Raw genomic sequence first — 26,937 nt, 5'->3', positions numbered from 1 at the left:
CCTAGTAGCGCAATTAGTCAATCATAGGGTAGTTCTATTTTTAACTTTTTGAAGACCCTCCCAACTCTTTCCCCCAGTTTGTATTCCCACCAACAGTGCAAGGGAGTTCCTTTTTCTCCAAATCCTCACTGATACCTGTTGTTTTCTTTTTCTTTCTTTCTTTCTTTTTTTTTTTTTAAAGATTTTATTTATTTATTTGACAGAGGGAGAGAGAGATCACAAGTAGGTAGAGAGAGGGGGGAAAGCAGGCTCTCCCCTGAGCAGAGAGCCTGATTCGGGGCTGGATCGCATGACCCTGAGATCATGACCTGAGCTGGACAGAGGCTTAACCCACTGAGCCACCCAGGTGCACCCTGTTGTTTCTTGTGTTGTTGCAAAGCAGTCCCCTTTATTAAAGCCAGACAGTTCAAGTTCATATATACAAAGTGTACTTATTTATGGAGACAGTTCAATTCTCCCTCACACTTTTTCATGGATGAACCGCACTGATTAGAGAAAGATTGCTAAGAAACTGCATTAGCATGGCAATGTAGACATGGGATAATTTACAAATAAAATTTTTAGAGGTCACTTAGCTATGAAATATGACGAAAACTACTCCCGTTGATGAAGCTCTAGGGCCAGTGGCAGGTTCATGACTTAGAAAACAATAGAAATTGTGGAAGGGGTTTCAGACTTTAACAAGGAGCATTTTATTGTTTTCAGAAGTGAGGAAACTTTGTTCCTATTTATGGTAAAAAAATTTATGATCATAACTACTAACCAAGAAAAAATTTTTTTCTACCCATTGGTAGAAAACTGAAATGAAATTTGGTTAATTTCCAGATAGTGGTCCCTGTACCAGAATTCTGTGATATTATTTGGTCACCTCGCCTGAGGTCCAAACCCATAGATTCTCAGATTCCAAATTCTGATGTGGAAATGTCAGATCCTCATAAAATTTCCAGAGCTGACATGGCTTATTCCTAGAACCTTCCATTTTTCTTCCATTGCTAAGACATCAGAAGAGGAGAAATGCAAGAAGAGTCTGAAGACGGTGATTGGTGAATAGCTTTGATCTCTACACTGACCAGTTTTGAGGCTTATGACTGTTTTGTGGGGAGGACACAGTGGATGAAGGTACCATTGCTACAAAAAGTGCTGTGTAATAAACAGCCCCACACTCAGTGGCATAAAACAGTAAGCACTGGGGCACCTGGGAGGCTCGGTTGGCTAAGGACCTACCTTCGGCTCAGGTCATGATCTCAGGGTCCTGGGATCGAGTCCTGCATCAGGCTCACAGGGAGTCTGCTTTTCCCTCTTCCTCTACCCCTGCCCCATGCTCTCTATCTCTCTCTCAAATAAATAAATACATCTTTGGTTTTTTTTTTTTTTTATAGATTTTATTTATTTATTTGACAGATAGAGATCACAAGTAGGCAGAGAGGCAGGCAGAGAGAGTGGGGGAAGCAGGCTCTCTGGGAGCCTGGTGTGGGGCTTGATCCCAGGACCCTGGGATTATGACCTGAGCTGAAGGCAGAGGCTTAATCCACTGAGCCACCCAAGCATCCCTAAATAAATATATCTTAAAAAAAAAAACAAAACAAAAAAACCCAGTAAGCATTGTAAGGACCTGGTTGGCCAGAGGGGGACATTTTGTGTTTATGTAGTGAATTTAGATTGACCCTGCCCCTCCCAGAGGAACTTACTCGCAAAGCCTAGATACAAGGGCGGGTCAGGCCAGGTGAAGACATCCAATCAGTGGGGTGCGCATATATCTACTAGGGTAAATTGAAATTCAATTGGCCACCTGTGTGTTACCTAGCAGTTTTTTCTGTGTGTGGCAGACCTAGCATGACTGTGCAGTTTTCTCTGTGTATTGCAATCTCATTGGCCACCTGTGTATAGCCCAGCTAAACTACCTCTATAAAAGTCTGTGAGGCTGGGAGGGGTCGCCTCTTTGCAAGAGACGGCCCTGACCGGTCAGTTGGTTCTCGATGCTTGGTGCGAAATAAAGCTTTGCTTGACCTTCTCTTTGTATCAGCCTCGCTCCTTTGATTATGGACCCTAACATGCATTAATGATCGCCCCCATGTTCACAGGTCAGTGGGGCACCTGGAGCAGCTCTTCTCACATGTCTCTCGTATTTCTGGAACCAGAGCATCTTTTTCTCTTGACAATGGTAGCAGTCCAGGAATATGAGTAGACCCACGCAATGCGTCAGAAGTCCTGGGCTCATTCTGGCATGCCCTTCCTTCTGCCCCTACTCCCCTGGGCCAATCCCAACACCAGCAGAGTAGGGAAGGATACTCCACGTCCAGCAGGAGGACCCACAGGGTCCCGTCATGGAGGGCACCCATCCACGGAGGGGTGAATCACTGAGAACTATCATGCCGTCGACTCTATGTGGTCTGTCCCTCCGCAGCTGGACCTAAGGAGGTCCATATGACCCCACTCTCTAGATTTAGGACACTGCCGAGAACACACAAAAGTTGAAGACTGAAAGTGTACATTTGATTTAGTAATGCAAAGGTCACAGGGATCTTAGCAGACACCGTTCTTCTAACACTCTGGAGGGGCGTCCTTGACAGAGACATTGAGGCAGGTGTGGCTGGGGGAGGGATGAGGCCAATGAGGTCAGACAACTCTTCAGAGAAATCTGGCTGCAGAGGGAGGAAGGAGAATAGTGGCAGAAGAAAAAACTGGGGAGAAATTTTCTTTTCTTCATGAGGTGTGAACGTGTTTACATATTGCCTGAAGGGGTCCAGGAGAGAAGGAGAAACTACCAGAAGCCCGGGGAGGGGAGTCTGGCTCACAGGTGTCGCAGACTATCCAAGCTCATGCTGTTTTCCTCTTCCTCTGTCCTCTCTACTGCGGAAAGATGTGGGCAGCAGCTCCTCTCATGGGGAGAGTGGGGTAGGCCCTCTTCCTCTTACCTGTCTCATGGCTCCCAGAGCACACATCCTCCAAGTTCCTTCCCAGCGCCAGCTCCAGGGCAAGCTATAGAAGTGTGTGGTGCAGAGAGAGAAGGACCTGATGTTTCAAATCCCCTTCCTAAGAGTGGATGTTCCAAGCTGGGACTCTATGTCTGTCAGGACTCCTGGAAAAACAGAACCAGAAAACCATAGGACATGGTTTATCTCTCTGTAAGATAGAAGACTCACAACCAGGGGTTGTCTCCTGTCATGATTGATGCTGTGAAGCCTCAGGATGGGCAGTCGGCAAGCTGGAGACCCAGGAGAGCTCACAGAGGAGCTCCAGTCCAAGTCTGAAGGCCTGAGACCCAGGAGAACCGGTTGTGGGAGCTCCGGTCTGAGTCTGAGGGTGGGAGAGGACTGATGTCCCAGCCTGAAGCCAGTCAGAGAGGGGACATTCTCTCTCACTCAGCCTTTTTGTTCTCTTCAGGCCTTCAGCAGACTGAGGCCTGCCCACCTCTGCTTCCCTCAGTCCACAGATTCAACTGGGAATCTCAAACGGAAACAGCCCACCCGACACAAGTATCTGAACACCCAGGGCCCCCTGTGGAGCTGACACAGAAAAGTCAGCGCAGATTCTAAACAATCCGGGCATTCAGAGCCAAGGTTAGAACTGGCGGTGCTTGCTTTCAAGGGGAAATGGTGTTGTGGGAATTCTGGAGTCGGTCTCCCTACACATGTCTTTCTTTGTTCCTGGGGAAGACCTCATTCCTTGTTTACTCGAGAAATGAGTTACCAGTGGGAAGTCTAGAATGATGTTCTGGCGATCAGGGCCACTGAGCTCCTATGCTTTGCAGCTCAGCAAGCTCAGCGCAAGTGTGTGTTTTTTCTGTGTCGTGTAAGGGCACACACAGCCCAGGGAGGCGTATTCAGGCGCAGTTATGCCTGGAGAGAGAGCGAGAAAGTGCACAGAAGACGGCATGGAAAGATGTTCTGATGATATTTCAGAAGGGTGTGAAAGAGTGGATGAAATGGCATTAAAGAGACTTTAGAAGCTTACAGATGTTAGCGAATAAGTATGGATTAGTGGATAGTATTTACTCATGTGTCAAGCATAGAAGGTGCTTTACTTGTATGAACTTTTTATATTCTTTTTTTTTTAAAGATTTTATTTATTACTTATTTGACAGACAGAGATTACAAGTAGACAGAGAGGCAGGCAGAGAGAGGAAGGGAAGCAGGCTCCCTGATGAGCAGAGAGCCCTATGCAGGGCTCGATCCCAGGACCCTGAGATCATGACCTGAGCTGAAGGCAGAGGCTTTAACCCACTGAGCCACCCAGGTGCCCCAACTTTTCATATTCTTAACAGCTTTGTGAATGAGGTCCCATTACCATGATCACTTGATCACATGATCACCCAGTATCCGATCACAGATCATGTGATCACAGATCACGGATAAAACCCCTGAAGCACGGAGAAGTTAAAGGACTTGCCCAAGGTCGCACAGCTACAAGGTACACCCAGAATTTGGCTCCAGAATCTATGCTTTTATCCCCTTGACTACCTTAATTGACTGCTCCTTAATAAAGTGAAAGAGATGCAAATTCCTCCCAAGAAGGGAGGAAATTAGATGAAATCTTTGAGGATGAAAGGCACAACACAGGGAATACCATTGCCTTGCATGGTGACAGGTTACACTCGTGCCCTCGTGGTGAGCAGTGCATGAGGTAGAGACTTGTGGAGTCACTGTGTCATACACCTGAGACTGACACAACATTGCGTGTCAATCACACCTTAAGAAAAAGGAAAAAAAATTAGATGCAATCTTGGTGAGAGTGAAGACTTCAGTATATGCAAGTTTTTTTCTAGTTTTATCTTTTTTTAAAATTTTTCAATTCTTAATTTTTCTTTGGCGTACTCCAATTGAATGAAAGGATTAGATAATGGTGTAGTGTGGACTTAAAGGGATAGGTCCTATGAGGACTCTCTAATGATAGGATACAGGTTTGCAATCTCAGCTGGCTGAGTGTTTATTTAAATCAGGGAGTGGTGAAGTCTCAGATCCCAGTGAAAACTTGCCAGCCGGTAAACAACTCAGCCTGCTGAGATGGTAACTCTAGTTATTTCTGGGTAGAGTGAACTAGTTTTCTTAGTAATGAAGTTTAATTCCTGGATAGTTCAGAGGTAAATATAAAGATGAAATAATAAAATAAATCAAACCCATTGTATTTATATTATATTGTTGGGGCCATACTCAGGAATAATTTGTGTTTTAGTAAGTAATGGGGTTATTGATTATTGATGACTTGTTTAGTTATATATTTATTTACTTATTTATAGAGCATGAGCAGGAGGAGGGGAGAGGGAAAAGCAGGCTCTCGGGCGCCTGGGTGGCTCAGTGGGTTAAGCCGCTGCCTTCGGCTCAGGTCATGATCTCAGGTCCTGGGATCGAGTCCCACATCGGGCTCTCTGCTCAGGAGGGAGCCTGCTTCCTCCTCTCTCTCTGCCTGCCTCTCTGCCTACTTGTGATCTCTGTCTGTCAAATAAATAAATAAAATCTTTAAAAAAAAAAAAAAAAGCAGGCTCTCTGCTGAGCAGGGAGCCCGACCCAAGGCCCGAGGAACTGGGGATCATGATCTGAGCTCCAGGCAGAGGCTTAACTCACCAAGCTACCCAGGTGCTCCTAAGAATTGTGAGATTTATTTAAGAGAAATGTGTAACCCTGGATTAAGTTTATAAAGTGATGGGATTTTTTTTTTTAAGATTTTATTTATTTATTTGACAGAGAACACAAGTAGGCAGAGAGGCAGGCAGAGAGAGAGGAGGAAGCAGGCTCCCTGCTGAGCAGAGAGCCCGATGCGGGACTCGATCCCAGGACCCTGAGATCATGACCTGAGCCGAAGGCAGCGGCTTAACCCACTGAGCCACCCAGGCGCCCTGATGGGATTTGTTTTTATTCTTATTTTTAAAAAATATTTTATTTGACAGACAGAGATCACAAGTAGGCAGAGAGACAGGCAGAGAGAAGGGAAGCAGGCTCTCCACTGAGCAGAGACCCCGATGCGGGGCTCGATCCCAGGACTCTGAGATCATGACCTGAGCCGAAGGCAAAAGCTTTAACCCACTGAGCCACCCAGGCACCCCGATGGGATGTTTTAAAAAAGAACTTGAGATTTACTACATTTTATCCTGTTTAATTGATTAGGGTTTCCTGGGTAGATAAGCACTTAGAGACATTTTGCTTGTCTGATCAGAAGCGCTTGAAAGAGAGAAAAAAGTGAATAGAAATATGTTCCCCTTAAGAACGCAAGTACAGGGGCGCCTGGGGGGGCTCAGATGGTTGAGCCTTTGCTTTTGGCTTGGGTTATGGTCCCAGGGTCCTGCAATTGAGTCCTGCATCCGGCTCCCTGCTTGGTGGGAAGCCTGCTTCTCCCTCTCCCTCTGCAGCTCCCCCTGTTTATTCTCTCTCTCTCTATCAAATAAATAAATAGAATCTTTGAAGAAAAAAAAAAAAACGCAAGTACAGGCAGTCCGATGGTTTGACTTACAATTTTTTTGACTTTATGGTGGTACGAAGGAAATATGCATTCAGTAGAAACTGTGCTCCAAATTTTGAATTTTGGTCTTTGCCCCGGGCCAGCAATACATAACCCAATGTTCTCTCATGATGCTGGGTGGAGGTAGCTCCTCATCCACTACCTGATTGTCAGGGCAAACAACTGAGAACCTGTAATCATTCTGTACCTATATGGCTGTTGTGGGTTGCATTTTCAGTACAGTATTTCATAAATTACAGAAGACATTCAACACTTTGTTATAAAAGAGGATTTGTGTTAGATGATTTTGCCCAGCTGCAGGCTGACGGAAGTGCTCTGAGCACATGTCACCTAGGCTGAGCTATGATGTTCAGTAGGTGAGATATATTACGTGCATTTTTTAAAAGATTTTATTTATTTATTTGACATACAGAGATCACAAGCAGGCAGAGAGGCAGGCAGAGAGAAAGGAAGGGAAGCAGGCTCCCCGCTGTGCAGAGAGCCTGATGCGGGGCTCGATCCCAGGACCCTAGGATCATGACCTGAACCAAAGGCAGAAGCTTTAACCCACTGAGCCACCCAGGCACCCTTATTACATGCATTTTTGACTTAGGATATTGTCAGTTTATGATGGGCTTACTGGATGGAACCCCACTGAATGCTGAGGAAATTCTGTAGAAATGTTTTAGGGAATTTAATTAAATAAGATTGTTGTGGAAAAGAAGACTATCCAACCATCCAGAGAGCTGGGCTTCCCTCCTATGGTGGGAGGTCCCCCGATAGCTTGTTGCTAGGGTTGTTGCCAGGAACTGACTGCCCAGCCGGGGTCCAGATTCCCCAGGCTCCTCTGATTAGGTGGCCCAGGAGCCAGCTGTGATCAGTGGAAGGGAGTAGAAGTTATGTGTCCCTTTCGGAAGAAAGAGGACATTTATCTGGCTTATCTTTTCCATGAGTTTCTTTCTATGGCGTGGTGACTTTAGAACCCACCTGTTGGGGATGGATGCTCTCAAAGTTGGAAAGAACCCAAGTCCCTGAATCACTCTGTCACTCAACAGAACGATCCAACCAGGAACATCCACAAGTCTTTACATGAGCAAAGAATAAACTTCTACTGCATTAAGCCATCAAGATATGGGGGTTCTTTCTTCCCTCTCTTTCTTTCTTCCTTCCTTCCATTTTTAAAAAAGATTTTATTTATTTATTTATTTATTTATTTATTTGAGAGAATGACAGAGAGAACACGAGTAGAGTGAGAGGGATGTCAGATTCCTGCTGAGTGTGGAGCCAGATTGAGGTCCTGATCCCAATGACCCTGAGATCAAGGCCCAAGCTGAAGTCAGACACTTAACTGACCGAGCCACCCAGGAGTCCCATGATTTGGGGGTGGTTTCTTAACAGCTATGATGGTACACTGATTGATCCAGTTGTAAATGGGACTGTGTGCTAGCTATTCTCTTCTTCCAGATCTATCTGCCACCCTTCACTGCCTGGTCCAGTGTTCCAGGAAGACATAGTCTATACAACTTGTGCTCCCTTGTCTTCCTGCTTCCAATTGGGTTCAGCCAATGAGAGAAACTAGCAAGAGGGTAGAGCGTGGGAGTATTTATTCCTTTAGCTCCCTCCCTGTGGTTGGCAAGAGCTGTGGTTCCCTAAGGCCACTAGTTGACCGCTTCAGATTTCTCACTCCCCACCCTTAGCTTCTCAGCCCAAGGTGGTCCAGTTCCCTGCTGGTGCTAATGGCTGAGGGCTTCACCCTACCCATAGCACTGGCAGTCATTCCTTACTCAAACTCCCTTCGGCCATTTGAGTGAGTAATATCTTTGCCTGTGAAATTGACATCGACGGACATATAGCATTGTTGAAGGAAGTTTAAATATTAATCAAAGTTTCTCTTGAAACAGGATTAAAATTTACTGGATTTTTTTTTAAAGATTTTATTTATTTGTCAGAGAGAGAGAAAGCACACAAGCAGACAGAGAGGCAGGCAGAGGTGGAGAGAGAGGCGGAGAGAGAGGCAGGCTCCCCGCCGAGCAAGGAGCCCGCTGCGGGACTCTATCCCAGGACCCCAGGATCATGACCCGAGCTGAAGGCAGCGGCCTAACCCACTGAGCCACCCAGGCATCCCAAATTTACTGGATTTTTGTTAGCAATATGTCTTAGTTGACTTTTGTCCCAATAGTGCCATATAACAAGCCTTTAGTCTCAGGCTCTTTGGTTGAAAGACCAACTGTGGTTCAGCAGATCTAGGCTGGGCTCAGCTGGGGAACTCTGCTTTCGGCTGCTGGTCGTGGGTTCCAGGTGGCTCTGCTTCCTGGCTTTTCTTCTGGAGCTACAGCTGAAGGGACAATATCTGTCTGGGACAGTCTCTTCTAATGGCAGATTGCCGGAACTCAGGAGATAAAGCAGATTCACACAAACATAGTGCAGCCTTTGCTAACATCAATTTGGCCAAAACAGGTGTTATGGCCAAGCCTCAGGTGGTAGCTGGGGCCCACCAGGAGGCAGGGCAAGGGTGTGATGTGTAACTCTTACAGGGGAACAAAGCCTCAGAAGTGATCAGTCAGCAAATAATAACATCTGTTCATTGAAAACAGAGCTTGCACTTGAGACTTCACTAAATTCAATATTAATTTAAACCCTAGCAATCACAAAGAGACTTCTCAAAGCACAAAAGCTTCCCTTCAAATAATAATTGCTAACACTTACTGTGGAAATATCACTTCCTGGACACTGAAGTACTTTACATGTATCAACTCAATTCTTTTTTTTTTTTTTTTTTAAGGATTTATTTATTTATTTTAGAGAAAGAGAGAGGGGGTGAACAGGCTGGGGGGTGGTGGAGGTGTTGGAGGAGGTGGACAGGAGAGAAAGAAGAGAGAAACAGACTCCCTCCTGAGCACCAAGCTCAACCTGGGGCTCAATTCCACAATCCTGAAATCATGACCTGAGCCAAAATCAAGAGTCAGATGCTCAACCAACTAAGCCACCCAGATGCCCCATCGACTCACTTGATTCTTAAAGCAACCTCTCAAGATAGGTACTATTATCATATACATTTTTACAGCTGAAAGTACTGAGGCACAGAGATGTTCAGTAACTTGTCCAAGGTCACAGAACAGGTAGGGGGCAGGAGCAGAGCTAGGCTCTAGGGTTCATATTTTTAAATTTTTTTAAAATTATTTTTTCTAGAGTTTGTCTTCTAACCAGTATGCCATACTGCCTCTTGAAGGCATCCAGACCATTCAGAAGACATCTGAGAAGCAATCTGCAGCCTCTCAAGTCTGTGTTCCCTTTTGCCCTGGTCCGCATAAGTCAAGGTCAAGGTCAAGGTCAAGCTGAAGCCAATAGGGCAGCATCCTGTCCTGGCTTCACTGTTCCAGATGTGGCTCTGCTTCTTCCTGACTTTCTTTCTGTCTCTCACAAGACACCAGGCAGCAGGGCAGGTGGGGGGCTTCCTGGCCGACAGAGGAGGCACCAGTCCCTCTGGGTCCCCCAGCAGGGCTCTGAGATCACCTTCTTCATGTGAGAGTGAGCCAGACCAACACCCAAAGCCTACTGTTGTCCTGAGCATCGCAGGATCTGGTAAGATCCTTTCCTTCCTTTCTCCGGCAGACAGTTTTTGAGTATCAACTACGAACCAGCTCTCGTGCAAGGGGATACAACGGTGAGCAAAACAGAAGGGGTGCTGTTTTTCAGGGAACGTGGGAACCAGGCAGCAGACACACATACACGCGTGCACGTACTCACACGTGACTACACAGGCATGAGAAAATCCTGGGTGCTACAGAAACACCAAAAGAGGAACCTGACCTGGTCTGGAACAGGCCTCTCTGAGGAAGCGACATTTAACCAGAGGCTGAAAGTAAAAGCCAGGCCACAGAAGCATAGGGGGTGTGGCGGAGTTTCTGGGGGAGAGGGAAAGGCATGTGAGCCCTGGAACAGCCTTCACAGCTCCTTGAGATCCTAGCTCAGTCTGTTGAGGACCTTCCCCCTTGGAGGGTCTAAGTTCGTGCTCTCATAACTTAGTCTCAAGCAAATGATACCACTTCCTTTTCCTGTGGGATCATGACAAGTACGTGTTGGAGAAGGTAGGTGACCAAGAGGATGTGACCTTTGGTTGACCTTCAGGCTGAACCTGAGCAATTAGGGGTTCCTTCTCCCCTCTCCTGGCCCTGGAATATATGCTCTGTGCACTGCCCCCACAGCGAGGGCTGTTCCAAAGACCACCTGAACAGTGCAGGCGACCAAACACAGTTTAAGGCCCCTGTGGTATAAACTTTTTTTTTTAAGATTTTATTTATTTATTTGACAGACAGCTTGAGAGGGAACACAAGCAGGGGGAAGGGCACAGCGAGAAGCAGGCTTCCTGCTGAGCAGGGAGCCCAGTGGGATGCAGGGGCTCCATCCTAGGACCCTGAGATCATGACCTGAGCAGAAGATAGAAGCTTAACGACTGAGCCACCCAGGCCAGGCACGCACCCCGCCCCCACCCCGAACATATAAACTTTACCAGCCTGGGGAGGAGATGCACAGAGCTTCTTGCCTGCAGTGGACTGTGTTCTGCAAGTTCCCTCTTTTTAGAACTGCCACCCACCCATCTGGAATGGTCCGCTTTTTCTTCCATCTCTCCTTGTCTCCCATGTTTGGGGGACATGAAGTTTGGGAATGAAGATCAGAGTGTTTCGTCCCTATCCCTTCTGTCCCCTGAACACCTGAACTTTTTCTTCCAACACCCATTTATTGAGCATGAGCAAGGAAGGGCTGGATTTGGGGAGGAGGGCGAGGAGTGCCTTCGGGTAAGAAAACAGTCCCGGGCTCCAGGCAATCATTCACTCAGTGGACTTATTCTGAGCCACCCTGCCCCGTGTGGAGCTCTGGGAGTTCCAAAATGAATAGGACCCAGTCACCTTTCCCTGGAGCTAAGAAGTGGCTATCAATCACCAGCACTTTGAGACGGTGTCAGAAATCATCTGACTTCCTTCCTCGCTAAGCTCCCCTCCTCTTGGCCAAGAGCACTGTTTTAATTGGACCAGGATGCAGAGCTGGCTGAATCAGTCTTTCACAGAACACCTTTGAGAAGGCTTGCATAGGACACCAGGATCTGCCGGACGCAGGTGAGGTCCTTGCCAGCCACTCCAAGCTTCTTCCCCAAGGGACAAGCAGAAAAGAGCCTGATTATCAAAGATAAAGAGTTTGGCCATTGGCCAAGTGACACCAGTGGCAGAGATGTTTGTCCTGGGACCTGGGAGTGGCTGGAATGACCAAGCACAGAGGTGACTTAATTACTTAACAACCTACCAGTTTGTTCAAGTGGTAGCCTGCTCCGGGCCCACAGCCAGGGAGACGTGGAGGTCACATCCTGGTGGTAAATAGTAACCGGCCACAGTGACGAAGCCTGAGGTCACCCGCAGGGAGAGGCTATCCCCAGATCAACCCCAGGCAGCATCTGGAGTAAGATGCACACCAGCCCGACCACCTACCCATCCGTGCTCCAAGTGGTGGTCACGGGCCATCTCTCCTCTCCCCCTCAGGGCAGCAGCGAACACCAACCAGGGACCACAGCCTGCCTCCGCCACATAAAGCTTGGTGTTAGAGCTCCTGGTGGGTCGGGCTGAAACCCAGCAAACATGACCTCACTTAGCTAACTTGCCAGGCAGAAGTTATAGTTGAATGAACCCAGACCCCACTTCTGAGTCCTGAGAAAAGTCCTCCTGTTTAGGGGTGCCTGGGTGGCTCAGTCTGTTAAGTGTCTGCCTTCGGCTCAGGACCTGGGCCTTGATCCCAGGACCAGCAGGATCCAGGGAGCCTGCTGCTCCCTCTCCCTCTGGCTGCTGCTCCCTCTACTTGTGCTCTCTCTCTCTGTGTCAAATAAATAAATAAAATCTTTAAAAAAAAAGTCCTCTTGGGGCACCTGGGTGGCTCAGTGGGTTAAGCCACTGCTTTCAGCTCAGGTCATGATCCCGGGGTCCTCGGATCGAGCCCCGCATCGGGCTCTCTGCTCAGCGGGGAGCCTGCTTCCCCCTCTCTCTCTGTCTGCCTCTCTGCCTACTTGTGATTTCTGCCTGTCAAATAAATAAATAAAATCTTTAAAAAAAAATAAAAAATAAAAAAAAGTCCTCCTGTTTAGGCGAAGCTGGTGAGGCAGGGGGGTACAGCAAAGCCAACCTGGATCCCCCTTTAGAGACCCAGCTCCTGGGAGCAGGTCCTAGCTCCATCATGGGCCACAAAAGTTTGAACAAATCATGAAATCTTTCTTGGGCTGGGTTTCACATCCGAAAGGCAGCGCATGGCATTATCACAAGGGTTGAATTAAGGAGGATAATGTATGTGACAGTCTTTTGTAAGCAATGAGGTCTCTGTACTACACGCACAGGGTTAAGTAGAATTGCTTTCTTGATTAGTCTTGTCCAGGAAAGCAGAACATCTCTTCCCCAGCTGTTTCTAGAAAGCAGTCATCTGTATTGCTACCTCAGTACTCCCCTCAGGCAAGGTTGTCTTTTCTGCTGGCTGCAGAGAAGCTGGGAACTGAACTTGGGACTCACCTGTACTGAGATTGTAACTCCCTTTGGCATTTCTTTCTACTCTTTCTGGACTTACCTGGTTTGACTAATTGGAGTACCATTTTTTTTTTTTTTTTAATTTGCAGGGCCTTGTATTGTATACATCTGTCTTAAATCCCTTTTGGGACACAACAGGGTGTAATGAAGTACATCCTATATCCAAATAGAAACACCAGTCCTTTGGCAAGACTTTGCCTGCTATTGTTTTGTTTACTTAAAAAAAGGTAGGTTTTGCAATGCGGTCTGGACTTACCTGGTTTGACTAATTGGAGTACCATTTTTTTTTTTTTTTTTAATTTGCACGGCCTTGTATTGTATACATCTGTCTTAAATCCCTTTTGGGACACAACAGGGTGTAATGAAGTACATCCTATATCCAAATAGAAACACCAGTCCTTTGGCAAGACTTTGCCTGCTATTGTTTTGTTTACTTAAAAAAAGGTAGGTTTTGCAATGCGGTCTAGGTCATGGTAAAAACACAATACAAGCCCACTGGAGCTGAACCATTGCTGAACCACAGTGCCCAGCACTGCGCGTGGGTCGTGAAAAGGGTCCTGCCATATTTTCATCTGAAATGCACCGGGCACTGGTGGCCACACAGGTGTGTTAGGGGGATTCAACCCACTCCAGCTTCCCACCCCTGCGTCTCGTGCCTGAACAGTCCCTGTGGGGGTGGGGAAGGGATGGAGGCGGGGCAGAAGCAAAACCCGGCGAACGGATATGTGAGCTGTCGGCGGGGCCCCGCGACTCGGAGTTCGCCTGCACCCAGCTTCCATCGAAGGAAGAGGGAGGGGCTGCGGTGGTCGGGAGACTGGACTAGGGGACCGCACGGATTGTGTCGCTATGTGAGGGGGAGACGGAAGTCCCTTTACCAGCCTAGGAGGAGAAGAGGCCCCAGATACAGGCTGGAAGATGGCCGGAGAAGGGCGGGGGGTGGGGGGGGTGTGGGGTGGGGAGCGGCGCTGCTGCCTGGAGCCGGAGCGCTCGGCCTCGGGATGCGCAACGAGGACCCGCCCCGGCAGCCCCGGGAGGAGGGAGGAGCGAGCGACTCTGTGACCGCGCTCCTGTCCCGCCTCCTCCAGCCCCTGCCTATTCGGGGTTCGGGGTACGCGCTCCATCCGCGCGGCCCCCGGCAGAGAGGACCCCTCTGTCCACTTGGTCCCCCGACGCGTTGGAGACTGGCCGGCTCGGGACAGAAAATGCTCCACTCGCCGGGGGGGTGGGGGCGCTGCCCAGTCGCCCCGATGCGGTTCCCACCCCAGCCCCTCCACCTCCTGGCTGGTCACCCCACTTTGCGTCAGTTTCCCCGTCCTAAAAGTGGGGCTAATGACTGTACTCACTCTCCTCTTAGGGCCGTTGTGTAAGTGGCACAACGCAAAAAAAGCGTGTAGCGCTGAGAAAGTCCCTAACAAGTATCACCAGCGGGGGCTGTGGACCTTCTCCCCACCTTCTCCAGATCCCCAGGGCGTGGGCCCGTGTAGGATTCGGGGGGTCCCCAAACGACGACACCGAAGCTCTGGCGGACGGGTATCCGGCTGGGCGCACGGCGGAAGCGGGGGGTTGGCGGGGGTTGGCGGGGGTTGGCGGGGGTTGGCGGTGACGTGGGAGGGGACCGACCGGGACTCTCCTCGTTTCCTCCACCAGCCCAGTTCCCAGGAATTTGCCTGGGGCAGTCGGCGGGGTGGCCGGGCCAGCGCCAGGCGGCGGTTTCGGGATGACTTGGTGCAGGTGAGTGTCCGGGGCGCAGAGAAAAGTAGGCGGTGGGCCCTGGGCGATGGGCGCGCCACGGGGACGCCGCGGTCTCCGGACTGAGCCGGACCTGTCCTCCCACGTAGCGCGGCGGGAAGGGGACAGGACGCCGTTTCGAGCCCCTGCTCTTTCTGGATCGCCGCATCCCAGGGAACCCTGATTTTACAGTCGGAAAATTGGACATGGAGGTTGCCTCTGGTCCCGGGGAAGGTGTCGCTCGGGTGTCCCAAACGTGGGAATCGGGGGGCGCCTGGGTGGCTCAGTGGGTTAAGCCTCTGCCTTCGGCCCAAGGTCATGATCCCAGGGTCGTGGGATCGAGCCCCACGTCGGGCTCTCTCCTTGGCGGGGAGCCTGCTTCTCCCTCTCTCTACCTGCCTCTCTGCCTACTTGTGACCTCTCTGTCTCTCTCTGTCAAATAAACAAATAAAAAATCTTAAAAAACAAACAAACAAACAAACAAACAAACAAACAAAAAAACGTGGGAATCGGTCCGCGGGGCGCGGCTTGGGACGCGGGCGCTCCACCAGGGGACCGCAGGCTCCCGGCGGACGGGAAGCTGAGGTCGCTCGGAAAACAGCCGGAGCAGTGGGGGAGTTTAGAAAGTCGGATTTCAGACGCCCGGGGCGCGCAGCCTCGAGGCAGAGTGGGCTTCTGTCTGTTCCATAACCCGGGAGCAAAGGAGCCCGAGGACTAGAGGAACAGTCACGGGGGCGGAGGGGGTGGTGATGTGGCGGGCAAGGAGACATGGAAGTCTGCTTTAATTTTTACAGCCTACAAAAAAGGATCAAAATACATTCTGTGCCTTTTTACCCCCAAAGTTTATTTTCTTTGTATTTTTCAATATTAGAGCCATTATTAAACACTGACAAGGAAATCATCTTGCGAATCTTGCAAAAGAGTGTTCGTGCGATGATGAATGCTTTATAAGCATTCGCACGAAGCCGGGGTTCTACGGAGGATGTGGCGAGGGGAAGGGAGGCAGCCCCGCGTGCAGAAGTGTTCCGGCTTCCATTCCATGTTCCCTCTCCCTCCCCAGCATCCCCCACTCCTCGTTTCTTAATGTGTGACTGAGCAGTCCCGGCATCAGGCTGGGTGCCAACGAATTTAAAACTGGCAAGGCCTTGGCAGGTTTGACTTTTCCTTCACTCGTGGACAGCTGGAAGGCCCAAGAGGTCTTGGTTTTAACTGACATTGTTTGCTGTGGTTATAGCCCTGATCTTAAGGCAGCTGGCCTGCGCGGCCATGGGGGAAGCTAATCTTTCTTTCAACGAATTTTTTTTTAACTTTCGCTTGCCTTTTTATGACTCCCTTTTTTTTTTTTTTTTAAGATTTTATTTTGACAGAGAGAGATCGCAAGTAGGCAGAGAGGCAGGCAGAGAGCGAGGGGGAAACAGGTGATCCTGGCTCTATCCCCTGACCCTGAGATCATGAGCTGAGCCTGAGATCATGACCTGAGCCGAAGGCAGAGGCATAACCACTGAGCCAGCCAGGCTCTCCTTTATGATTCTTCTAAGAAGTACTCTCTACACCCAACCTGAGGCTCAAACTCAGGACCCAGAGAGCAAGAGTCCCAGTGCTCCACTTACGGAGCCAGCTAGATGCCTCTAGTTTGTCTGTTTCTTTCTTTCTTTCTCTGCCTTGTTAGTTCGTTCGTTCGTTCCTTCCCTCCTTCCTTCTTTCTCTCTCTTTTTTTTCTTCCTTTCTTTTTAAAATAAGAAAATGTGAGATTTGGGGGCACCAGGGTAGCTCAGTGGGTTAGGCACCCCAGACTTAATCTCAGCTCAGGTGGTGATCTCAGAATGAGTTTAGCCCTGTTGGGCCTGGAGCCTACTTAAAAAAAAAAAAAAAAAAAGTCTGATTTTGGAATGGGTATTTTTGTTTTTGTCCTCTAGAACAGGCTAGTCCACTTGACACATGCTGCCAACCCCAGAAATGATCGTTACAGTGTCAGGTGCTAAACTCAGTAAATTGGTGAATTCATCTCATTTCATACACTGGATCACTTTTTTTTTTTTTCAAGACATCCTTCCTGCTGAGCAGAGAGCCTGATGTGGGGCTCACTGTGGGTGGGGGGGGGGGGCTCGGTCCCAGGACCCTGAGACCATAACCTGAGTCGAAGCCAGAGGCTTAACCCACTGAGCCACTGAGGCGCCCCTGTGGATCACTTTTTGATTAGGTGTAGACCCTGTTCTAGATTGACTCTAGATTCTCCCTGTGGAGAATATTCTCTTATTATGTCCACTCTACAGTTGTGGAAATTGAGGAAAGAAGACGTCCAAGGAATGCATCGGAAGGAGCAGATTGGAATTCAGCTCCATTTGAGACTAAAGCTGATGCTTTTCAATTGCTTGGGACATTTTATTTGTAATATTTCACTCAACAAATGTTTGATAATCTGCTCTTTGCTAGGCATTGTGCTGGGTACTAGGAACACAGCTGTCCTCACCTCTTGGAGAAGTGGTAACTTCAGCATATTTCATTCCCAGCTGTTCTTCTTCTTCTTTTTTTTTTTTAAGTAGCCTTCACCCTCAGCATGGAGCCCAACGTGGGGCTTGAACTCACAACCCTGAGATCAAGAGTCCGATGCTTAAGAGTCAAATGAATAATGGACTGAGCCACCCACCTGCTCCTCTTAGCTATTTATTTTTAACACCCCCTTCCTCTACAGGACAGAATTATTTGCAGTAATAATCATGTAATAATAATATTCTCTTGCTTTTTCCATTTAAAGACAATTGAAGTAAACTGTAATTCCTAAAGATACCAAAATTGGACAAACTATTTTAGGTATGAATTAAAATGGGTGCTTATCGAACAAAATATTACACTTGGCAGTTTGTGCCGTTTGGCTGCTTTAAATCTTAAACACTAATGAAAAATCAGTGGGCACACACACATAATGACAGAATTGAGGTGACTGAAGTTTGGTTTACTCATCTTTAAATTAGATGACAGGGAGGGGTTCCTGCTGGGTGGCTCAGTGGTTAATCGTCTACCTTTGGCTCAGGTCATGATCTCAGGGTCCTGGAATCGAGTCCCGCATTGAGCTCCCCGCTCAGCGGGAAGCCTGCTTTTCCCTCTCCCACTCCTCCTGCTTGTGTTCCTTCTCTCGCTGTGTCTCTCTGTGTCAAATAAATAAATAAAATCTTTAAAAAAATACAATAAAATAGATGACAGGGAGATAGAGGAGGGATTTGCTTCGTTCATTCCACGCATGGACCTGGTATTGTGGTACCTCCGGGTCTACCCCCTAGGGGCTTAAAAAAAAAAGTGTGCTATTCATGTGTGTTTCACATCTGCTGCTTAAATGGAGGAATAGGTAAGACCACATGGTTTACAACCAAGCTGCGCCCTAAGCCAGTTTGAACTATTTCTCCATTTACCCCGGTTGCAAGCTTACCTTTGAAAGGAACGTATGGAGCTGAGTCGGGTGTGTGTTGGGAGCCAACTACATAACTGAGTTGTTTAGATCAAATTCCATGAAAAATATGATTTTTCTAAAGGATAAGCAATAAATGGTGCTGTTTTGAAGCTCATGTGTATTATTAAACTGTCATAGTAAGTGACGTAGACATAAAATAGCAGTTCTCAACCATTTTTGTCTCAGAAACTTTTACACTCTTAGAAATGATGGAGGACCCCCAGGAGCTTAAAATTAAAAAAAAAAAAAATTTACGAGAGGCAAGGGAGGGGCAGAAGGAGAGGAAGAGAGAGAATCCCAACATGGGGCTCGATCTCAAAACCCTGAGAAAAATGACCTGAGCCAAAGTCACGTGTCCAGATGTTAACAGACTGAGCCACCCAGGTACCCCAGGAGCTTTCATGGATATGAGTTGTATTTATTCCCACTATGACATGAGACATTAAAGCTGAGAAAGTTTATTTTTATTTTTTGAAAGATTTTATTTATTGGATAGAGAGAGAGAGAGAACACAAGCAGGGGGAGCGAGAGAGGGGGAAGCAGGCTCTCTGCTGAGGAGGGAGCCTGATGCAGGGCTGGATCCCAGGACCCTGGGATCATGATCTGAGCTGAAGGCAGATGCTTAACTGACTAAGCCACCCAGGTACCCCAAAGCTGAGAAAGTTAAAAAAAAAAAGTATTTGTTAAGGCATTAAAAATGACAATTCTCAACCTACCAGATGTTAGCATCGTGCATTTTATAACTTTTTTTAAAAAGATTTTTATTTATGGGACGCCTGGGTGGCTCAGTTGGTTAAGCAGCTGCCTTCGGCTCAGGTCATGATCCCAGCGTCCTGGGATCGAGTCCCACATCGGGCTCCTTGCTCTGCAGGGAGCCTGCTTCTCCCTCTGCCTCGCCTTCCACTCTGTCTGCCTGTGCTCGCTCTCACTCTCTCTCTCTCTGACAAATAAATAAATAAAATCTTAAAAAATATATATTTATTTATTTATTTGACAGAGAGACAGATCACAAGTAGGCAGAGAGGCAGGCAGAGAGAGAGAGAGGGAAGCAGGCTCACTGCTGAGCAGAGAGCCCCCAACGATCTCTACCTCTTAAGTAGTCATACCTTAGTGTACCCCCTTCCCACAGTGGCCAGGGTGACCGATATGCAAAAAGCATAGGTCACCTCTAAGGTAGGTAATAAAAGACACCGTGGCTTTCATCTTGATGGTACATCCCCTCTTAAGTCATCAGCTCTGGCGAAGCCATCTGCCCTGTTGTGAGTTGCCCACAGAGTGCCCCGTAGAGGCAAACCAAAGTCTCCAGCCAGTAACAGCTAGCAAGCACATCAACCAGTCCCGGTCAAGCCTTCAAATAATTAATTTTTCATTAAAATGCATGATGCATGGGCGCCTGGGTGACTCAGTGGGTTAAAGCCTCTGCCTGCGGCTCAGGCCATGATCCCAGGGTCCTGGGATTGAGCCCCACATTGGGCTCTCTGCTCAGCGGAGAGCCTGCTTCCTCCTCTCTCTTCCTGCCTGCCTCTCTGCCTACTTGTGATCTGTCTGTCATATAAATAAATAAAATCTTTAAAAAAAAATAAAAAGTTTATCTTAGTTAGAGTGCCCTTTGGTACATTAAAAATTGGCAAATATAGGATTATTCAGACTTTTTTCTTTTTTGGCTGTGTCTGTTTTTGTAAGTTGTATTCTGTAAGAGTTTTCTTAATTCCTTTGCGTTTTCAAGTGTATTGTCAGAAAATCATCTGCCAGTTGACAGAAAGAGATCACACATAGGCAGAGAGACAGGCGGAGAGAGAGCGGGAAGCAAGCTTCCTGCTGAGCAGAGAGCCCGATGCGGGACCCAATCCCAGGACCCTGAGATCATGGCCTGAACCAAAGGCAGAGGCTTAACCCACTGAGCCACTCAAGCACCCCTCTGGTTTTTCAGTGTTAAGTAATGACGCAGGGAACATATGGTTGCCTATATCTCTTTACCTCTATATGTCTATGTGTCTGTCTGTCTAGACATATATGTCTAATTATATGTAGTTGTTGTGTGGTTTGACAAGCCAAGATTCTCAACCTCCTTGTATTGTTTGTTTGTTTCTTTCTTTTTTTAAAGATTTATTTATTTGTTTGACAGACAGAGATCACAAGTAGGCAGAGAGGCAGGCAGAGAGAGAGGAGGAAGCAGGCTCCCTGCTGAGCAGAGAGCCCGCGATGCGGGGCTCGATCCCAAGACCCTGGGATCATGACCTGAGCCGAAGGCAGAGGCTTTAACCCGTTGAGCCACCCAGGCACCCCCTTCTATTGTTTCTCTGTGTGAACTTTTGTTAAACTTGGCAGCCTCAGGTAATTGTGTCCAGGAAAGTTCTGTGTCAGTAGATTTGCATGCTCACACGAAAGGGCTGGTCCGAGCAGGCATCTACTCCCGTGAAGTGGTTTCTGCTTTTCGGGCGTGTCCTGGAGAGGGGAAACGGATCCTTTTTTCATGTGTTCAGAGGCATTTTTAAGAGGCCTGCCTGACTGAGCAGCCTTCAACCTTGACAAGATCAAACAAACTAAACCCTTTGCAGGTTCAACAAAGATGAGAAAAGGCGCTCCCCGCGGTTGGTTGAAAACACAAGCAAGGAAATAATTCACTTCTAAAGACGATTGTTTAAAACTGTGCAGTAGCCAAGCCTTCCAAATTTGGTTCCCTTCCTATGTGACAGCCAATGACAGGCTTTATCAAAATTCAATACTGCATCGCCGGGATGAAACCAGACTTGTTTTGAATGTTAACCTTTGCCACCGTAACACATATCCATGCTGATATTTTTCTTTTTTTTAAAAAAATTATTTATTTATTTGACACAGAGAGAGAGAGAGAGACAGTGAGTACACATACAAGCAGGGAGGAGGGGAAGGGGCAGAGGGAGAAGGAGAAGCAGATTCCCCGCTGAGCAGGGAACCCGATGCAGGGCTCGATCCCAGGACCCTGGGATCATGACCTGAGCCAAAGCCAGACGCTTAATGAGTAAACCACCCAGGCACCCCAAAAAAGGAATTTCTTCTTGCGAACCAAATATTTTACAACTTTGAGGTATCTGTGATTTGGCTTTTTGTCTTTAAAATCTACCTCATTTGATATTAATATAAAGATACCAACTTTATCTTGGGTACTTAGTTTATTTATGTTCCTTTTTTAATTCTCAACATCTCTCTATATATCCATGTGTTTTAGATGTGTCTCTTGCAACACCTCATATAACTGGGCTTCTTTTTTCCATCCAGCCTGACTATCTTTGTATTTTAGCTGAAACATTTAACTCATTTACTTTGGTTTAAATCTAACTTTCTATTTGTTCCACCTGATCTATGTTCTTCTCCCTTTTCTTGCACTTTTTTTATTGCTTATTTTTTATCATTCCATTTTCCTGTGTATTAGCTTGAAAGTTATTCACTGTTTGTACTGTTTCCATGGTATTTACACTATAGGTTGTAACGTATTCTTGACCTATGAGAGTCTAAAATTACATGGTATTTTTTATCTTCCTGGGCAACGCAAAGACTTCACAACACTTTTCTGCCTTTCCTGACTTATTTTACTTTTTGTGTGTTGTTGTTCTATGACATACAAAACGGTATTACGGCTTTATGTAGACAGTAGTTACCTACATTTTCCCCACGTACTTGCCATTTGATTTCTCTTTATTCTTTTCCTTATGACCTTCTATCGGGGTTAACGTGCCTCCTGTAGCTCCTTTAGTGCAAGTACGCTAGTGACAAATTCCTCAAACCGCTATTCGTCTGAAAATGTTTTTTTTTTTTGAAGATTTTATTTATTTATTTGACAGACAGAGATCACAAGTAGGCAGAGAGGCAGGCAGAGAGAGAGAGGAGGAAGCAGGCTCCCTGCTGAGCAGAGAGCCCGCGATGCGGGGCTCAATCCCAGGACCCTGGGACCATGACCTGAGTGGAAGGCAGAGGCTTTAACCCACTGAGCCACCCAGGTGCCCCCAAGATTTTATTTTTTTAAGTAATCTCTACATCCAACGTGGGGCTTGAACCTACGACCCTGAGATCAAGAGTCTTACACTCTACCAACTGAGCCAGCCAGGTGCCCCTTTCCAGTATTTAAAGTCCTCTGTTCTTCTGCCTCTCGTGTTGGTGGTTGTCTCCTGCTCTGTCTTTAGTCTTGCCTAATTGTTTAGTGTAACCATCGAGCTGTCAATACTTGTTATTTTTTTGCTTCTTAAAATTCCATCTGGTTCTTTTTTATATTCTTCAATTCTGTGTTGAAATTCCCAAATCAGGGTGCCTGGGTGGCTCAGTGGGTTAAGCCGCTGCCTTCGGCTCAGGTCATGATCTCAGGGTCCTGGGATCGAGTCCCGCATCGGGCTCTCTGCTCGGCAAGGAGCCTGTTTCCCTCTCTCTCTCTCTCTGCCTGCCTCTCCATCTACTTGTGATCTCTCTCTGTCAAATAAATAAATAAAATCTTTAAAAAAAAAAAAAAAGAAATTCCCAAATCACTAACTTATAATTCTTCAGTGTCCTTAGTCTATTTATTTTACAGTGTGTCTGAGAACTTCAGTCTCTGAAGAGACCTTGTGATTTGGTTTGATTTTGCCTTTCTTGCCGCATTAGACAATGTAATCTCCATATGTGCTAAATATCATCTTTACAAAATACGTTGCAGAAATCATCTGAGATGTAGGCTGCTGCCAGAACCGAGGATTCGTGTTTGGCTCTGCTAGGCACTGGGAGCAGGGGCAATGTGTGGTTGCCTCAGTTCAGCTTCCAAGAGACGGTGGGCAGCCCAGCCAGCCACGCCTGAATCCGCTTTTCCTGGAGGAGTCCCTTGAAGTTCCCGCACAAAGCGACGGGCTTCACTTGGAACCCCCATCCCGACCTCTACCCATAGTGGATCTTGGACTCTAATATCTAGTCTTCTAATTCTGAAAGGCTGAGAACAGCATGCCCAGCCTCTCAGCTGCCCCCTTAGGAATCGGTAAACACAACCAGAGGGAAAAGGAACCTCATTCTTGAGCTTCCGTTACCCATCCAGTCCTGCCCCTGTAATTCATTACCTTGGTAGCCATCTGAGTGCTTCAGGCAGATGTGTTTTGGTTTGGGTTTTGGTTCAACTTTTCCAGTTATCAGCAGTAGGAAAATTGGTCCAAATTGCTCTGTCCTCTCTTGCTGGAAGCAGAACTCCTTTGCCCCTAAGGCATTAGGATGAGGGGTGCCTGCGTAGCGCAGTGGGTTGAGCCTCTGCCTTCGGCTCGGGTCGTGATCCCAAGGTTCTGGGATCGAGCTCTGCATCAGGCTCTCTGCTCAGTGGGGAGCCTGCTTCCCTTCCTCTCTCTCTCTCTCTGCCTGCCTCTCTGCCTACTTGTGATCTCTCTGTCAAATAAATAAATTAAATCTTAAAAAAAAAAAAAGTTTCTAGGTTGAGCCAGCAGGGGAGGTAAAAGCTCCATGAGACTGATTTTGGAGTCTTTTTTTTTTTTTTAAAGATTTTATTTATTCATTTGACACAGAGAGATCACAAGTAGGCAGAGAGGCAGGCAGAGAGAGAGAGAGGAGGAAGCAGGCTCCCCGCGGAGCAGAGAACCCGATGCGGGACTCGATCCCAGGACCCTGAGATCATGACCTGAGCCGAAGGCAGCGGCTTAACCCACTGAGCCACCCAGGCGCCCTGATTTTGGAGTCTTATAGCAAAGGTGGGGTATAGCTAATTTTAATTGCGTCCAAGAAAATAAAGATGATATTATTTGTACTTCTAATATGGCAAAACAATTAATAGTTATTATTATAGAATTACAGTTGATCCTGGAACAAAGTGGGGGTTAGGGGCACTGCCCCCCCACCCCCAACTTCTGCATAGTGAAAAATCCACATAGCACTTTTGACTCCCCCCAAAACTTAACTACTAGTAGTCTACTGTTGACTGGACGCCTTCCCAATGGCATACACAGTTATATGTATATGTGTTATATAATGTATTCTTAGAGAATACCTAATTTTTTCTTTTTTCTTTTTTGGTATTTCTAGGCTATATGGTTTGTCTGTGAGTTTTTCATATTGTGGCAAATCTCCCGAATATTTCCCATATCTTTACTGAGAGAAATCTGCGTATAAGTGGACCCACACAGTTCAAACCCGTGTTGTTCTAGGGTCAGTTGTGTGTAATAATTCATAGTTATTAGGTATATAATTTGAATGGGTTTCTGATACTGGCAACCCCAAATTCCTAACTACAGTACGCAGAAGCAGTGTGTATGTACCACTTTTACCTAAAATCTCACCAGAACTTTTTGGTTGTTAATTTAATATGTATAAAAAGGCTATTTCAAAGTTACTTTTAATTTCAGTACTTTTAACTTTCAAGTGAGAACAAATATTTTCCTATGTGTTTGACAGTAAATATATCTATCATTGGGTTAGTCCTTTTTTTTTCATCTTCTGTGCCCATTTATTCATTGGTATCTTGATGTCTTTTATGTAAGTGAATTGAGATTAAACCTCTGCTCCCATATTTGTTAGGAACCATTTCAATAGTCCAATAGTCCTATTTTTATTTCAGGGGTGTTTTTCACTGTATAGGTATTTTAAATACATTTTTAAAAGATTTTATTTATTTGTCAGAGAGAGAGCACAAGCAGGGGGAGCAGCAGGCAGAGGGAGAAGCAGGCTCCCCGCTGAGCAGGGAGCCCAACACAGGACTCGATCCCTGGACCCCTAGGATCATGACTTGAGTTGAAGGCAGACGCTTAACCGGCTGAGCCACCCAGGCACCGCAACACTGTGTGCGTATTTTAAAAAATTGGATGCACACTTAAGCATTTTGGTCTTTCCCCTTGTAGGTGTTTCTAGGCTGTAAAGTATTGTGGTTCACAACAAACAAACAGAAATTATGAGATTGCTTTCATAGGCAACAGGAAAATCCTGCCTAACCAGCTTCTATTGTCCGCTGAGGGGCAGGCATCTGGACCAAACCTGCTAGGGTACAAGAGCCTCTCAGGGAAATGAGTATCCCCATCTTCTGACCCGGGACTCAGGCTGCTCCTGCAGTTTCCCCCTGGTCCGAAAGTTCTGTACCTGGAATGTGAGAACTGCTTGTCGGGGTTAAGTGGCTTCACCTTGACCTTGAAGGGACAGGCTGACACCACCTAATACAGATGACTGGCTCCTGTCCTTATTTCTCACCAACTTTAGAAATTGCACGTTGGCGTTTTCTTGAATGTTTCTCAAACAGGGTCCAACCAGGATAGCAAACTCATGTGATAATTTTAACCAGTCCCCATAGCAGGACACAAACAGCGCAGACTGAACATTGTAGAACAAACACTTGTACTTCTAAAATAAAAATTGAAAAAATTTTTAATCAATTATAAAAAATTATCAATTATCCAAAAAATCAAATATCAGAATTTTTAATCAATTATCAAAAAATTGATAGAAGTTCAACTGCTTCATATCTTATTGGTAATCTCCTACCAAACAATTCCCCTTCATGACTGCATCCCAAATGCTATCGCGGGCTGGAACCAGGTTTTGTAAATAGGAACCCCAAGGCTGAGAAACGTCCAATCACGTGGTCCAAACGTGAGTAAGAGGAAGTGAACTCCTATTTTCTGCATGGGTTTCTATAACTTGACTATTTGAAGTGTGTCCCTCCTTGTCTGAAGGCCATTTTAGAAAATGCAGAAGTTACAAAGTAGTGAAAATTCCATACAAAATTTTTATACATACCCCTATTTCTGGGCTTTGGTTTATTCCCTTTACCTATTTGCTTATTCTGGAATCAGTATCATGCTTTTAATAACTATAGCTTTCTAATAATTTTATTCTTCAGTAAGAGTACAGCAGCCATCCCTCTTATTTGTAACATATTCCTTGGTATTCTCGTGTTCCCATTAGAGTCATTTTAACAACAACAACGACAAATCTTTTTTTTTTTTTAAGATTTTATTTATTTATTTGACAGAGATCACAAGTAGGCAGAGAGGCAGGCAAAGAGAGAGGGGGAAGCAGGCTCCGTGCTGAGCAGAGAGCCTGATGCGGGGCTTGATCCCAGGACCCTGAGATCATGACCTGAGCCGAAGGCAGAGGCTTTAACCCACTGAGCCACCCAGGTGCCCCACAACAACAAATCTTGTTGCAGATTCACTGGTTTGGTTGTTCTGTTGAATTTATAGATTAATAGAGAGTGAAGTTACATCTCTGAAATACGGAGTTATTTAGTTAAGAATAAGGAATTTAGGGCAACCCTCTTGGGACCCGTCTCACTCTTGAGAGCTTTTTCTGTATCTTCACTTAATAAACTTCCACCACTTTACCCATATGCACACAAAAAAAGGATAAAGATTTTATGTCCATTTATTCGTATTTACCTAATATCCAAGTACTTTTCTTAATTCTTGATTTGTTCAATGACAAAAATAATTTTTAAAAAAGATTTTATTTATTAATTTGTCAGAGAGAGAGAGCACAAGCAGGCAGAGGCAAAGAGAGAAGCAGGTTCCCCACTAAGCAAGAAGCCCGATGTGGGACTGGATCCGAGGACCCTGGGATCATGACCTGAGTGGAAGACAGCGGCTTAACCAACTGAGCCACTCCCATGTCCCAAATGTAATTCTTGATCACTGCAAAAAGTAAGAGAGAATATAGAAATATATTGATAGAAGAACACGTTGATTGAACAATTCCTCACTGTAATCTGATTCCTAGCACTGACTATAATTAACAACTTGGTGTATGTCATTTCAGATTAAAAAAATATATATTTTATGTATTTATTTAACA

The 26,937-nt window shown here is 46.4% G+C and overlaps 1 protein-coding gene, 1 long non-coding RNA gene and 1 other non-coding gene across 6 annotated transcripts in view; 1 reads left to right on the top strand and 2 right to left on the bottom strand.

The window, feature by feature from the left end:
• Positions 1-2,087: 2,087 nt before the first annotated feature.
• On the bottom strand, positions 2,088-14,535 carry LOC116577752. 2 transcript variants are annotated; one of them, XR_004280607.1, is made up of 3 exons: positions 14,333-14,535; positions 2,916-3,079; positions 2,088-2,642 (listed from the first exon to the last, which is right to left on the bottom strand). It is a non-coding gene; the product is annotated as an uncharacterized LOC116577752 (long non-coding RNA). The 2 variants fall into 2 exon arrangements; XR_004280606.1 differs by lacking the exon at positions 14,333-14,535 and adding an exon at positions 11,913-12,000.
• Positions 13,563-26,937, top strand: part of B4GALNT2 (beta-1,4-N-acetyl-galactosaminyltransferase 2) — a 45,000-nt gene continuing 31,625 nt past the window's right edge. Inside the window, exons 1-3 of one of the 3 annotated variants that reach the window (XM_032321406.1) lie at positions 13,563-13,593; positions 14,449-14,519; positions 14,642-14,720. In XM_032321406.1, coding sequence (XP_032177297.1) covers positions 13,567-13,593; positions 14,449-14,519; positions 14,642-14,720 — 177 coding nt within the window. In that variant the 5' untranslated portion in view covers positions 13,563-13,566. Of the gene's footprint in view, positions 13,594-14,448; positions 14,520-14,618; positions 14,721-26,937 lie in introns of those variants that run through there. The other 2 variants (XM_032321407.1, XM_032321408.1) reach the window with 2 other exon arrangements.
• On the bottom strand, positions 22,176-22,248 carry TRNAK-CUU. The gene has a single exon. It is a non-coding gene; the product is annotated as a tRNA-Lys (tRNA).

Source organism: Mustela erminea, chromosome 18 (genome assembly GCF_009829155.1).
Source record: "Mustela erminea isolate mMusErm1 chromosome 18, mMusErm1.Pri, whole genome shotgun sequence".
NCBI classification, from domain to species: Eukaryota; Metazoa; Chordata; class Mammalia; order Carnivora; family Mustelidae; genus Mustela; species Mustela erminea.
This window is presented reverse-complemented; position numbering and strand designations above follow the sequence as displayed.